The sequence below is a fragment of the Hypanus sabinus genome, chromosome 9, assembly GCF_030144855.1.
Source record: "Hypanus sabinus isolate sHypSab1 chromosome 9, sHypSab1.hap1, whole genome shotgun sequence".
Classification (NCBI taxonomy): Eukaryota; Metazoa; Chordata; class Chondrichthyes; order Myliobatiformes; family Dasyatidae; genus Hypanus; species Hypanus sabinus.
Genome location: NC_082714.1, coordinates 69,709,392 through 69,725,135, shown reverse-complemented (window position 1 = coordinate 69,725,135; position 15,744 = coordinate 69,709,392). Strand labels below are relative to the sequence as shown.

General features: G+C 41.6%; 1 protein-coding gene across 7 annotated transcripts in view; it reads left to right on the top strand.

Annotated features, from left to right (window-relative positions):
- Positions 1 to 14,792, top strand: part of arhgap17a (Rho GTPase activating protein 17a) — a 191,558-nt gene extending 176,766 nt beyond the window's left edge. For 6 of the 7 annotated variants that reach the window (XM_059979887.1, XM_059979888.1, XM_059979882.1 and 3 more), the window contains 2 exons: positions 2,934 to 3,572; positions 13,895 to 14,792. In XM_059979887.1, coding sequence (XP_059835870.1) covers positions 2,934 to 3,572; positions 13,895 to 14,034 — 779 coding nt within the window. In that variant the 3' untranslated portion in view covers positions 14,035 to 14,792. Of the gene's footprint in view, positions 1 to 2,933; positions 3,573 to 13,251; positions 13,294 to 13,894 lie in introns of all 7 variants that reach the window. The other variant, XM_059979886.1, reaches the window with a different exon arrangement.
- The last annotated feature ends 952 nt before the right edge of the window (positions 14,793 to 15,744 follow it).

Here is a 15,744-nt window from a genome sequence, read left to right as displayed (position 1 = left end):
ATGAACTTTTCGATGTTTATAAAATTTGAGGGCCATTAGTAGGATATTTTTTCTCTGTGGTGGCTTGAGCCTAACACTTATTTTTAAGATCGATTCCCTGTGCTCGATATTCTGTTCCATGGAAATAGTTTTGTTTTATTTACTGTTTGTTCCCCTTAATTTTTTGAAAAGGTCAATCAAATGAATTATAAACCTTCTGAATTTCAAAAAACACAGCCCAAGTTCCAGTAATCTCTCCTTGTAATTTAATTTTGAAGTTACAGTGCCAGTGTAGTACGTTCATGCTGCACTCCCCTCTGTGCATATATAGCCTCAGTAAGTGTAGTTGGTTCTTCATGTGTGACCTAGCCAGGGACTGCAGTGTAATTTCCATCATCTTGTACTCTAGCGTTGTAGCTATAAAGACCAACATTCTATTAGCTGCTTATGATTATGTTTGTATCTGTTTATGCCAGTTTATTAATCTATTTCACAAATCTTTTTCAGGCAGGTCTTTCACTAGATCAGAAGTACTCTTGCAACTTTTTTTAATCAAATAGTATGTATTTGGTTGAACTTCATTTGCCACACTTCTGTTTATTCAGTTACTCTGTCTCTGCAATGTAGAACAGTAAAGCAGGGGAACAGGACCTTTAACCCACGATCTTGTGCCAAACTAAGTCAGCTAATGACAAGCCAATTCCTTCTGTCTGTACATGGTCCATATTCCTTCATTCTCATTCTCTGTATCTATCTTGGAACCTCTTAAACACCTCCATTGTATCTGCCTCCACTATGACCACTGGCAGTACAATGACCACTGGCACTATGACCACTGGCAGTACAGACACTGGCAGTACCAAGCAACCGCAATTGTGTTTAAGAAAATAAAACTTGCTCTACCTATCCTTTGAACTTCTCCCTTCTTAACTTAAGTACATGCCCTTTTGTTTAGACAATTCAACCTACCTTGAAAAAAAGGATACCAGCTGTCTATCTCTGCCTCTCATAAATTTATAAGCTTCTGCCAAGTCTGCCTCTGACATTCCAGAGAAAGTAGTCCAAGCTGGCGCAACTCTTCCTATGACACTTGCCCTCTAAACCAGGCAGCATCCTGGTGAACCTTTTCTGCACCCTCTCCACATCCTTCATGCAATAGGGTGACTGCTCACAGTAGTAGCCAGCTATCTGATCAGGAATATTAAAGGGAGGGACTGAAATTTGCAGTTTCAAGTAAGTTATAAATACAGTAGATATTTGAAACCCATTGCAAGATGCTACCAGTCACTTGTTACTAGTGTGAGATTGGTCAGCATTTGCAGAGTGAGAACAATTAAAATTTCATGTTGATGATCTTTCATCCGATTTTATTTTTTGAATACTGCCACTCAACCATTTTCTTGGTTGGATCAATTGTTATAAAGCACAAATTAGGCTTGTTAGAAAAACAGTGCTTTGGGATGAAAAGAGCCAGCGGTACAATAGAATCAGAATGATACAGCACAGAAGCATGCCCTCTGGCTCAACTTGTCCAACCAGGTTGCCTACCTGAGTTTGTTCCAAACTCTAGACCTAATCATTTACCTGTCCAAATGTCTTGTAACACAAAATGATGTTAAAACACTAACAGATAGGTGAATAGTGGTGAGTATATGCTTTGCAGACTGCAGATGTTTTCTCTAGGGTTCTGTATGTGAAGCACTACAGTTCTGCAATTAATGCAGAACGGGGAACAAACTGAGCTGTGAGATAACTGACACATAGTAAGCAGTGATGAGAATGCTAATGGAACATTGAGGCCAAGAACCACAAGACGGGTGAGCATGTAGCAGCTAATTTTAAACACAAAAGAATGACTTTTGGTCAAAACAATGAAGTGACTACAAAGTGAATGGGGAAGTATTAAAGGTGGTCCAAGACTGAGGCTACATCCACACTAGACCGGATAATTTTGAAAACGCCAGTTTCGTGTAAAAATGATAGGCGTCCACACCAAGCGTTTTTGAAAATATTTCTGTCCACATTGAAACGGAGACTTTGGCGAATCTCCTCCGTCTGCGCATGCGCAGGACATATCTACCGAAAACAAGCGACATGTTTGGAGTCGAATCTTGCCATGAAAGAGTTGGTGCGCATTTGTTCTGTTACAGATTAGAAAAACTTAAACGACGGACAGCTGTTGGCTCTCACGCAGGAGGACTTAAAACTAAAAAACACAAATACTGGAGCATATGGAGGCAGCCGACAGGATGTTCAAGAACAGTATGACCTGGCTGATGACGAACATCGAAAAATTGACTAACTCTGTTGCATTAATAAAGCCCCTTGTTAAATGTATAAAACATGTCTGCATCAGTATTATCTTGTATTTCCATATGATGTTACATTAGGCTGTTACACATCTATTGTCAGAGAAGTACTTGTATAAATAGGTAAACTACCTTCATACGAGCAGGGACAGAAAACAGGGCAAAGTGAGTATACTTATTTATTCAGTAAGTTATGCATCAAAGTATTTGGTGAGTATATTTCTAACTCTTCTGACTTCAGTCTCGTTGCCGTCTGTTCTGAAATTGTTAGGTTGCGTTCAGGGAAATAGTGAAATAGCGCGCTGCCGCCAGCATCTATTCCAGCACGTCATGACAGCGTTTTTAGATTTCTCTGGTTACCCCGTCCACACTGCTCCGGTCAAGCGGCATTTTCAAAATTACACACCCTGGAGAGCGTTTTAGAAAAGCTCAGTTTTCGGTGGACTAAAACGCCATTTTAGTGTGGACGGAGGGTCAAAACGAAGAGAAAAAGCTTCGGTTACGGATTTATCCAGTGTAGTGTGGATGTAGCCTGAGAAATCTAAAAGTGTTTTTAATGAATTGTCTTCTGAATAGGAATTGCATTATTAATGATCTGGTAATACTCACGTTCAAACTAACCCACTTTGTTTTCCTCTTTTTAAGCAACAAAAAAGCCTGCTCCTGCTCCTCCAAAGCCTTTGAATCCACCTCCTGGACAGTCTGTGGATCATGGAGCAAGCACACCGATTAACCAAGCAACAACACATTCATCAAAACAGCCTAGCCAAGTTGCCGGTACATCTCCAGGTCAATCTGGAAACCAGAGTTTTGGGCAATCCCATGGCCAGTCTTCTCAACTCACAATGCAGTCTCGTAAACATTCTAGTAATCAAATGGTTATTCAGGCTCCAAATCACCCCCCTCCTCAGCCTCCAGTGCAGCCTATCAATCCTTATCCTTGTAAGGCTTCTCCTGAGCAAGCAGCAGATCAGCCCTCCAGTACTCCCCCAGACACACCAACTCCCCCGAGCACACCTCCATTAGGGACACATGGTGCAGGCTTACAGCTAACTCAGCATTTTACACATGCCCAGAGCTTCCCAGCAAACCAGGACCTGCAGTCCCAAACTTCTCTGACACAGTTTGCCACTTTACCGAGGGCACGGCCAGTACCAAAACCAAGAAATCGTCCCAGTGTTCCACCACCACCACAGCCACCAGTGACAACTGGAGCAACAAGTTCTTCCACTCCTACAGAGCCGGCATTTTCTAACAGTGCTACAGCTTCCAAAATAGTCACTGGTGAGTGTTTGTAAATAGCCAGCATGTATGATTCATACACAGAAGTGGGAAGAGATTAGAATTCTAGACAAGAGGGTGGTGTAAAGGGTTTGGGGATCCCTGCAGATGTGACTTGAAGTGATGTTTTCAATCTGCAGTGGATGTGAAGGTTACAATTGATAATATCCTTTCAGAGGAACCAGAAGGATAGATAAGACATAGAAATTTACAGCACATTACAGGCCCTTTGGCCTTCGATGTTGTGCTGAGCATGTAACCTGCTCTAGAAGCTGCCTAGAATTTCCCTGATGCAGAGCCCTCTATTTTTCTAAGCTCCATGTACCTATCCAAGAGTCTTTTAAAAGAGCCTATTGTATCCGCCTCTACCACTCTCACTAGCAGTATGTGGAAAAAGTTACTCCTGACATCTCCACTGTACCTACTTCCAAGCACTTTAAAACTATGCCCCCTCATGTTAGCCATTTCAACCCTGGGAAAAAGCCTCTGACTATCCACACGATCAATGCTTCTCATCATCTTATACACCTCTATCAGGTCACCTCTTGTCCTCCACCACTCCAAGGAGAAAAGGCCAAGTTCACTCAGTCTGTTCTCATAAGGCATGCTCTCCAATCCAGGCAACATCCTTTTATATCTCCTCTGCACCCTTTGTATGGTTTCCACATTCTTCCTGTAATGAGCTGACCAGAACTGAGCACAGTACTCCCAAGTGGGATCTAACTAAGGTCTTGTATAGCTGTAACATTAAGTCACGGCTCTTACTCTCAATCCCCTGGTTGATGAATGCCAACACACCATATGCCTTCTTAACAACACTGTCAACCAGCACAGCAGCTTTGAGTGTCCTTTGGACTTGGACCCCAAGGTCCTTCTGATCCTCCACACTGCCAAGAGTCTTAACATTAATACTATATTCTGTCTGTGATGGATGTGAGTAACTAGAAAAAATTATTCCAATAACGTACATTGTCTCTGAAGTAAATTTTCCAGCAATTTGATAGTTTTACATTCAGAAATAAAAATTGAGTATTCAAATTATTTTATACGTTTTCCCCATGACCATGAGGGTTTCCTCCTGGTGCTCTGGTTTTCTCCCACAATCCAAAGAAGTGTGGGTTTGGGTTATTAAGTTACTTTAACTGAAAAATACCTCCACAGGTTTAGAAGACTCTGCATTTTGTGAATTTCCAGCATTTTTATACGAGCAGTTAATCTTGCTGCTGCTTGGTGACTGCTTTCGATATTATACAGTAACCTTTCGATATATTAGCACCTGCCGTTTTGCTGCATCTGTACGATGTAATGCTCAGCATTTAGAGATGAGGTTCTCCTGAGATAATTTAGTGCTTTAGTGATTTTTGGCAACAATGACAATGGCAATCAAAGTTCAAAGTAAAATTTATTATCCGAGTTCTTGTCACCAAGTACAACCCTGAGATTCTTTTTCCTGCAGGCATACTAAGTAAATCTATAGAACAGTAACTGTAAACTGGATCACATGACAACAAACTGTGCAAATGCAGATAAAAGAAAAATAGCAATAAATAACGAGCATGAAATAACAAGATAAGAGTCCTTAAATAAGTGTAGTTGCCCCTTTTTCTTCAAGAGCCTGTGCTTTGAAAGCAGTACTAAGAAAGAATAATGCTTTGAAATAGAACAAACCATTCAGAGTAAAAGCAGTTTTGGGCAGTGTACATTCTGAAAATTTGCTGTGGCATGCAGTGTTCCCCAAAACTTTGGAACCTGCTTTAAGAAAAGCATTACATTTTAATTTGACACCCTGAAGACATCTAATCTCTTTTGAGCATCAGTAAGTAGAAGATTAAATGAATGAGAAATGACTCATGATTCCTAGAATTCTGTAATGGAGTGTTGTCTTGTGATATAACTCACACAGATCTTCTCCAACCCTTACCAAATTCCAAACTGTCAATCAACTCAATTACACAAATCTGGAAAATTTCCTTTATAGTCCATAGTTTGTAAGGCTTTTTCCTCTTGAGAATGTAACATTTTCATATAATATCAGAGACCTTTCAGCCTTTGGCCTCTATAGTAGCTGTCAGGGCATCCCCAACACTCTCACTCCCCTATCAACTCCCAGAACTCCAGCCATTCATACACGTTAGGACCAATTAACGGTGTCTTCGTAACCTAAAGGCATATCTCTAGGACATAGGAAACCAGAGCACCCAGGGAGAACATGCAAGGTCCAGACAGATGGCACCCAAAGCCAGGATTGAACTGGGGTCACTGGTGCTGTGAGGCAGTGGCTTTACAAGAACCCCAGCTATACACACCAGCTGTAACTGCTGCGCCACTGTTTCAACCTGCAGGTTATGTTGTGTAAGAAGGTGTAGTCATTAAAATTCCATAACTGGAGTAGCCACCTACTGACAGGGAATGCACCTTTTGCACTGCATGCAGCTCAGAGGAAGGAAACGCTTCCATTTGTATTGTGGTTTTAGCAGAGAATGTTCCAAAGCATAAGGAAAATCACTTCGATGTGAAGAGGAAAATAGAAGGGATGACAGTTGTTTTCCAGGAGGAAAGAGATATGATGTAAGAACATAAGATCAGGAGAAGGCCTTCAGGCATGCCCTATCTTTTAATATGATCATGACTGATCTATGCTGACCCGAACTTCTCTTCTGTGCCAGTTCCGCATCCACTTGAGTCAGATATTTATCCATCTGCAGTTTGAACATTCAAATGATCCAGCTTTCACAACGTGCGGAGGCAGAGAACTCCTGAGACTCCACCCTTTGTGAGAAGCAATTTTTCTGCACTACTTTTAACTGTCTGGCCCCTTAACTTGTCATTATGTCCTCTTGTTGATTACTCTTCCAGTGGTGAAAATGTCCCAACATCTACCCTGTCAAATCCCCTTAGTATTTGTATCCTTAAATAAGGTTACCCCTCATTCTTCTGAACTCCAAGGAAAGCAGGCCTAAACCTTTTAGCCAGGAACTAACCTGGTGAAATCCACTGAACGGCCTACAGTGATCAGCACAGGCATTGCAGGGCCTTTTCCTGTACTCTGTTGTTCTATATTACCTTTCCATTTAGATAATCTGCCTTTTAATTTTTCTTACCAAAGAGCATGACTTTACACTTCCTCACATTACACCATTTCCTCTCGTCCCTCCTCACTACCTCCCTCTGGCACTTATCCCTGCAAGCAGCCTGAGTACTGCACGTGGCCATTCGCCTCCTCCCTCACATCCAATCAGACTTGCCAGTCTGCTGGGGCGGTCTTTTATGTCCGGCACTCCTGGTGCGGCCTACCCTATATTGGCAAGAGCCGTTGTAAACTGGGGGACTGCATCTTCAAGCAGTTTATCCGCCAAAAGCAAAACTTCCCGGTGGCCAAACATTTTAATTCCAATTCCTGTTCGGACAGGTCGGTCCATATTCTCGATAGAGGAGGAACATCTTATATTCTATCTGAGTAGCCTCCAACCTGATGGCATGAATATCGATCTCTCCTTCCAGTTAAAAAGAATTTCCCTCCCTATCCCCTCTTCCTCTATTCCCCACTCTGGCCTTTTACCTCTTCTCACCTGCCTATCCCCTTCCCTGGAGACCCTATACTCCTTCTCCACTCTCCTCTCCTATCAAATTACTTCTTCTCCATCCCTTTGACCTTTCCCACTTACCTGGCTTCACCTATCAACTTCCAGGTAGCCTTTCCCTCCACCACCTTTTTATTCTGGCATCTTCCCCCTTCCTTCTCAGTCCTGAAGAAGGGTCTCAACCCAAAACATTGACTGTATATTCATTTCCATAAATGCTACCTGACCTGCTGAGTTCCTCCAGAGTTTGCAAACTTTCTTGTGTTTAAACTCTATTTGTCAGTTTTATAGCTGTTCAGTCTGTCCATTGTGGAATCACAACATCCTCATACAACATATCCTTCCACTTATTTTTGTATCACAGGCAGACTTGGAAATTTTACTCTATGTTCCATCCCCCAGGTTATGAATGCATACAGTAAATGGTCAAGAACCAGGAGCTTATTCCTGGGGTCTCAACTAGTTACATCCTCTAGTCTGAAAAGAACCCTATTGTTCCACCTTTCTGTTTGCTATGTGGGAGCTGGTTTTTAATCAATGCTAATACACTTCATCAAAGGTTATGAGTTCTACATAGCAGTCTCTTATGTGGCACCTTGACAAATGTCTTTTGGAAATCTAAATCCATTACTTCTACGGGTTCCCTTTATCAATTAGAAAAATTTCAATTTTGATATCCTAAAAGTTAGCATGGAATATTTAATCTTCAACCTCCATTACTTTGTAACCATGACTCCATACCAGCTATTACATAACAAGTACACCAGTTTATTTTAGTACCATGGATTGATCTTGAAATGCGAGGTGGACTCTGGCTAAAAGAAAAAAAACTTCAGTTTTCTTTTTTAACCATTCTCTTCTAACTATAATTGTAAGTAAATGCATGTTTGAATTCTCTCTCTCTCACTCAATCTCACTCTCACTCTCAGCCTCTCTCTCTCACTCTCTCTCCCTCCCCTACTTTTATTATCATTATAGCTTCTCCCATGTTTTACCAAAACACCCAATTTATGTGCAGTCCACACATATGACTGAGTGTTTGGGAGACCAGTGGGGTGGATTTGCTGAACACTAAGGGGCTGCAGGTATCTTCATGTGGGACTTTAGTTGGCAGTAATATGTACATTGAATGACCTGCCTAACTGACAGCTGCCCTTTGATGTCTGGTGTTTTATGCAATTACATTGCTGGGTAGCTGTATTTTTGATTTGTGAACTGTGTGTTACAATTGGTCCTTGGGAATGGAACTGCATTGTAACCTGGGGTGACCTGTATTCATTTTGTAGCAACACTTTCTTATTTCTAATTTCCTTTTACCATTGTTTTTACCTTCCTTCAATCTATTGGTCTCCTCTTCTCTCCACGTGTAACACTGAACTTCTGCTTTTTCTCACCTACCCCTTACTCATACTGTAGTTAGTGAGCACTGTCTGCTGCCTGAAAAGTCAAGGCCACATACTTGTATTTCAAAGTTCCATGAATTCTGACTTAATTTTTAACGGTAACTTTAGTTAACTTGTTTTACCTGGTCATCTAATTGTGCTAGATAGAAAGGCGGATGTTTTCACCACTCCAGATGAAAGCCACAAGGAAATAAACAGCGAGGTTATATTGATGAAACATTAACACAAAATCTGTCATTACTTAATCTTTAATATCCACACATTAAGCATGGCACGCTACTTTAAATTGCATTATAGCTGAAAGTCCCTTATAGAGTGGTATAATGGTGGTGAATTCTAGTTAAAAGTGAACATGAAACTTAGCTGCTTCGACCAGAATTCAAATGCATAGCATCTTTGTTCATGCATTAAATTCTTCGAAGTGCATTTCCTTCTCTGCCTCAGCCAAAAGAATGCTCGTCTGAATGGACAGTAATACTGGCTTTGTGTTAGCCTGAATGTAGATGCAGTGGACTGTATCCTGTTCAATATTTACACTTTGCATGAAGATTTTAGAGCATGTTCTAATGTTAACTCATACCCCATGCCCCACTTCCTGACCTAGAATAATTGAGCATTTCCTTCATCCATATGCTGTGTGAGTTTTAACTTTAGTCGCAACTGACTAGTTTCCTAGTGCTTCATACCAAGATTCATGCCTTCATACATATAGAGTTAGGTGTACTGTTTGGCTTTAGTTATATTAAATATATAGAAAAAAATCCAACTATTTGGTTAGATTAATTACCAAGTGAGAGAAGATAATAGATCAAAGAATTGCAAATGCTTCAAAACTAGCATAGTCTCATAACTAAGAGTTTAAGAATAATTTGTTCATTAGATTCCTGGTGACATGCCTCTTTAATGCAACAGTTCTGAAAATTACAAAGAGAAAATCTGCAGATCCAAGCAACAGACACACACACACCAAATGGGGGAGGAACTCGGTAAGCCAGGCAACATCTATGGAAAAAAGTACATTCAACATTTCAGGCCAAAACCTTTCAGTAGAACTGGAGAAAAAAGCTGATTTAAAAGCTGGGGGGAGGGGAGAGAGAAACACAATGTGATAGGTGAAGGGGAAGGATGAAGTAAAGAGCTGGGAAATTGAAAGGTGAAAGAGACCGAAGGCTATGGAAGAAAGAAAAGAGGGGAGGAGCACCAGGAGATGAGGTGAGAGAGGGAAAAGGGGGTGGGAAGTGGTGAAGAAGGTGGGGGTGGGGGCATTACCGGAAGTTTCAGAAATCGATGTTCATGCCATCAGCTTGGAGGCTACCCAAACGGAATATAGGTGGTGTTCCTCCAAACTGAGTGTGTTCCCAATTTATGTCAGGTCTCACCAATATACAGGAGGCCGTACCAGGAACACCAAACACAGTAAGTGACTCCAACAGACTCACAGGTGAACTTTTGCCTTTCTTGGAGGGACTGTTTGGGGTCCTGAATGGTAGTGAGAGAGGAGGAGCAGGGGCAGGTGTAGCATTTGTTCCACTTGTGAGGATAAGTGCCAGGGGAGATGAGTAGGAGGGGATGAGTAGACAAGGGAGTCACGTAGGGAATGATGCCTTTGGAAAGCAGAAAGTGGGGGGGGGGGGGGGGTGAAGATGTGCTTGGTGGTGGGATCCTGTTGGAGGTAGCAGAAGTTTCGGAGAATTATTGCTGGATGCAGAGATTGGTGGGGTGGTAGGTGAGGCCAAGAGGAACCCTATCCCGGGTAGAGAGGCAGGAGGATGGGGTAAGAGCAGATGTTCGTGAAATAGAAGAGATACGGGTGAGAGCAGTGTTGATGGTGGAGAAAGGGAAGCTCCTTACTTTGAAAAAGAGGACATCTTCTTCATTGTAGAATGAAAAGCCTCAACCTGAGAGCAGATGCGGCGAAGACGGAGGAATTGAGAAGAGAAGGGGGTGGCACTTTTACAAGTAACAGGGTGGGACAGGCAGCTGTGAGAGACCATGGGTTTATAATAGACTATGCTCAGTTCTGGTCACCTCACTACAGGAAGGATGTGGAAACCATAGAAAGGGTTCAGAGATTAACAAGGATGTTACCTGGATTAGGGAGCATGCCTTATGAGAACAGGTTGAGTGAACTTGGCCTTTTCTCCTAGGAGCGGTTGAGGATGAGAGGTGACCTGATAGAGGTGGATAAGGTGATGAGAGGCATTGATCGTGTGGATAGTCAGAGGCTTTCTCCCAGGGCTGAAATGGCTAACACGAGAGGACACAGGTTTAAGATGCTTGGAAGTAGATACAGAGGAGATGTCAGGTAAGTTTTTTACTCAGAGAGTGGTGAGTGTGTGGAATGGGCTGTTGGTGACAGTGGTGGAGGTGGATACGATAGGGTCTTTTAAGAGTCTCTTGGGTGGGTACATGGAGCTTAGAAAAATAGAGGGCTATGGGTAACCCTAGGTAATTTCTAAAGTATGTACATGTTCAGCACAACATTGTGGGCCGAAGGGCCTGTATTGTGCTGTAGGTTTTCTATGTTTCTACATTGGTGGATAAGCTGTCTCCGAAGATAGAGACACTGAGATTGAGAAAGAGGTGGGAGGTGTCAGAAATGCACCAGGTAAATTTGAGGGCAGGGTGGAAGTTGAAGGCAAAGTGGATGAAGTCAACAAGTTCAGCATAGGTTCAGGAAGCAGCACCAATGTTGTCGATGCAGCAGAGGAAAAGCGCAGGACGGTCACCAGTGTTGGCCTGGAAAGTGCTCAAGCTATCCCTTTTGTTTGAAGGAAGTGGGAGGAGTCAAAGGAGAAATTATTTAGAGTGAAGACAAGTTCCAGTAGGCAGAGGAGAGTGGTGGGTGGAGGGGAGCTGGTTAGGTCTGGTGTTCAGAAAAAAACGGAAAGCTTTGAGGCCTTCTTGAAAATTAGTTCTGTAATAGCAGTCTGTTCTGCTTTTAGCTGAAGATAAAAGGCTATGTTGTTCAACTTAGAATGCTGCGTCAACCAATCAACATGGTGGAATTGGGAGAACGCTGGGTGGAGAGGTTTTTGTGACCGACACTAGATCGGGGTCTTTTTGTCAGGAGCTGGGAGAAGACAGGAGGGAAGATGGGTGAGGATTCTGTCCCTGTTGCACAAGGTGCTTTGTGCAGATGAAGGGTTTCAAGGAGGAAGGACCAATACTGCCGTGGGAGAGCCTGGTTGTTTGAGGTGGATTTTGAGTGACATTCAGAAGGTAGTGTGCACCTTCATGCAGACCGTGGGTCCGACGCTAGAGTTAAAGACTACTTCAAGATGAGCTCCAAGTTAGGTGCACATTTGGACTGGGTTAAATGTAATGGGCCCTTTTTATTTTCCCTTTGCCTACTAACTGTTTGATAAAGCTGACATTTTTAAATACACTTTCTTTATAGTTGTATGCAGTGTGCAATCTTGCCTGGGACCAGTATTTGCACAGATCAGGGTTTGGGTGGGCAAGACATCCCAACTTCCCAAGTTTGGTGGGACCCAAGTTATACTGACCCTAGACATACGGAGTTTGAGAAAGGGCACCACAGAGTCCAATGGCTGTTAGTGAGGGAGAAAAGGGGTTTCCATTAATTTCTGCATCAAATAGGTAAATCTATCCTGTGGTAATGAGCTTATTTAGAAACTTAGTTGGAATAGGAGCCAGACTGGTTCTGTGGCTAATATATAAAGCTACAATTCAGGAAAACATGGGCTGAAGCAAAGTGTTCAGGCATTGCTGCATATGAATGAATGAGGAAGAAAAGTGTTTAGTTAAAACTGAAACCAGTTTCTTCAACACGGGCCAAAAGGCCTGTTCCCATGCTGCATTTAGTTCCATGCTCGGTTTCAGTTCTCATCTGCTTGTTTCCTGAATTTGAATCAGCCAATTAAGCAAAATAATTACTTAATGAGCATATCCCCAAAATAAAATGAATGTTTGAGCTTTTCCACTAAAGGTAAGTTTTTTCTCAAAGATATAATAAACAAGATCCTCGAAGTTTGATCCACAAATTAAACTCTGAATAGTCATTGTTTTGATAGAGTGAGGGATCACATTGTGCATTAAACAGGAAGGAAATGCTATGAGATATAAATAAGCTGGCTTGACATTAACACGAACTTAGCATCCAATTTCAGAAGTTATTTGTCAATTTTAAATTACCTTAATTGGGTAATCAATATGGTGGTAGAGTCACAAACATGAGAAAATCTGTAGATGATGGAAATCCAAGCAACAGACAAAATGCTGGAGGAACTCAGCAGCCCAAGCAACGTCGATGAAAAAATTGCTGCCTGGCCTGCAATGTGTTGCTTGGATTTCCAGCATCTGCATCAGGACCTGATGATGGGTCTCGGCTGAAACATTGACTTTTTACTCATTTTCCATAGATGCTGTCTAGCCTTGATGGTGGTAAAGTGTCTTATTTAATGTAGAGAGCTAGATAACAATTCAAAGTGATTAAAAACTTAAACCTGAGTATCGCTATACCTTATAAACTGGTGAGCAGTTCCAGCCCTTCAACAGCAAAATGCAGTCTTGCGTGCTAGTAAGTGGAGCGGCTCTGTAGCTGGCACAGAGCCTTTAAGCATTCCATGCATATGGTGGGTATGATATGCACTGGTGTGCATGTTTGCCACTAATGTGAAAAAACCTTGCTAACATATGGTTTCTAATTGTAAACTGTTCTATTAAAAAATGCAGATGTCTGACCAGCAAAGTATGAGCAGAATTGGGAATGTTATGGTAAGATTTAGGCAACTGATTGGCCAATTAATCCTGCAAATCTGCAGTGATGATTTAATGCATGTTTTCCAGCCAATACTAACTCTGCATCACACTGCTTGCCTGCACTACTAATGCATTGGTATAAACATTTCCCTGAACATGTCATGTATTTCTAAATATCTATTGAAGTCATTTCATTTTAAGTTATTACAGGTAATCTTGCTGCTCAGCTGCTTTGGTTTTGTACTGTTAATACTGCAGTCATCTGTATGGTGTACCTCACTTTACTGAAGTCTGTTAGATTCATGAGCTGTATAATAGGAAAGTGCAGAGTTACCTCACTGAGGAGTAAGAGATACTGCAGAACAAGTAGTATCTGTAGACAGTAAGTGGAAATTTAGTGAAATTCTAGAACTGATTCAGTACAATCTTCAAAAATCAGGTTTTCACCCTGCACTCTTCTATAAGTCACTTGTTGATGCCTATCTTTACAGTCTTCACCTCTGCTGTGCTGGTGGAGGCATCAGGTGATTAGAACTTAGAAGAAATTATTCACAAATGTAACCTTGTATATGTAGTGTTCTGTAAAAACTCACTAATGCTTTGTATTTACTGACAGATTCTGACTCAACTGTGAAAGATCAGGACTGGAAGCACTCTAAACCATCTGTGGAGTCAACATCTGTGTCAGGAAGCATGGAAATGAAAAAGTGTGAACAGCAGGACATTGATAATGACTCAGAGAGCACTGCTTTGTGAAAGGTTGCTGCACAGCACCATTTACACCAATAAACTATATTCTTCAAGGCTTGATTCTGCTGCTGTCCTACGTTGCTGCACCTCCAAAATGCAAAGTTAACTCGGTTATTTTCAATTAGATATACTCTTGTTGTATGGAATCATATTCGAAGGGCTCATCAATACCACTACTATGGTTCCTATATTGCTGCAATAGTTTGGTATTCAGGAGACATTCTGACAGACATCCTCTCCTTGTGGGAAACCGAGGTTGCATGATAAGCAATGGCCCTGCAGGAATTTGACTGGATTAGTAGCCACTCATAGGTTGCAGTCCTATTAACAGTGCCTTGTGCAATTTTCTTCAAGGTTCTTGATGGAAATTTGTTGTGGTCTTATTTTTTTAATTGTACTTAAAACAGTGTCCAGATTTTGTACAAGATTATTACATGAGATTGGTACTGTGCTGTGATTTAGTCTGCTCAATCTGTACATTTGTATTTATCCTCAGTGCGAATTGTTGGTAAGATTAATGCTTAAACCAGCTATACCAGGTTGGTGCTTTTTTTTCCCTACTGTTTAACAGAAGTGCACTTCCTGCCGTAAGTCTTGTTTTGCATACAAGGCAATTTTATAACTGATTAAAAATGAACAAATAATTAAGCTTAAGATTGTTTTCAGCAGTGTGAACATTTGTTTTGAATTATAAACATAAATGCAGTCTGGAAAATCCATGCAAGTTGCATTCATGTATTAAAAAATATAAAATCAACAGCTAAGCAAGTTACTTGTGGATATGGATTGCATGTTCATTGCATCTGCTCAGTGGCCACATTATTAGGCACACTTGTAAACACAAATATTTAATCAACCAATCATGTAGCAATAACTGCATAAAAGCATTCAAACATGGTCAAGAGGTTCAGCTGTTGTTTAAATCAAGCATCATAATGGGAAGAAATGTAATTTAAGTGACTTTGTCCTTAAGTAGTGCCAGACAAATGATTTGATTATCTCAGAAACTGCTGATCTCCTGGGAAATGGAAACACAACAGTCTCTTGAGTTTACAGACAATGGTGTGAGAAATACAGCAGTTGTATAGGTGCAAACCTGAGTTTTCTCATTTGCTAAAACAAACGCCACATGATTCCCCAGCAGGTTATGGGTCAGGTCTGGCAACATTCCAGTCATTTCTTCTGGTTCTTGGTGCCAGATCCTGATGCCAGTCAAAATGTCCCTTCAAGGTTTTTGTTGTCATCCTGTGTGACCTAGGCCAGAACCTGCGGCTCCAGAGCCACATGCGGCTCTTTGATCTCTGTGATGCGGCTCCCCGTGGTTTGTTAGCTTTTGAAATGTAATTCGAAATTTGAAGATTATGGTGATCTTGTACAATATGAAAACTTTGCGGAGACACCGTTTCCTGGCACATCCGAACCGGCTCACAATTAGCCACCGTTCCGGCTAAGGGAGATAGCCTATGGGGGTTTGTGAGTACGTGTCTTTTGGAGCATCCGCGCCCACGGGGACGGGTTGAGGAAGGCTTTAAAGCAAGGCTGTTTAGTTCGAATAAAGTTACCTTTGACTGCAGTCTTTATTTTAGCGCTGTGTGTAGCACACCGCTACAATGTGTTTTTTATCGCTATTAATATACATCACAACTGCCAATGCCTGACACCCGCCAGTGCGCGCATTCTTTTAATTCTTTGATCCAAGGTAGGCTACCTACGGAG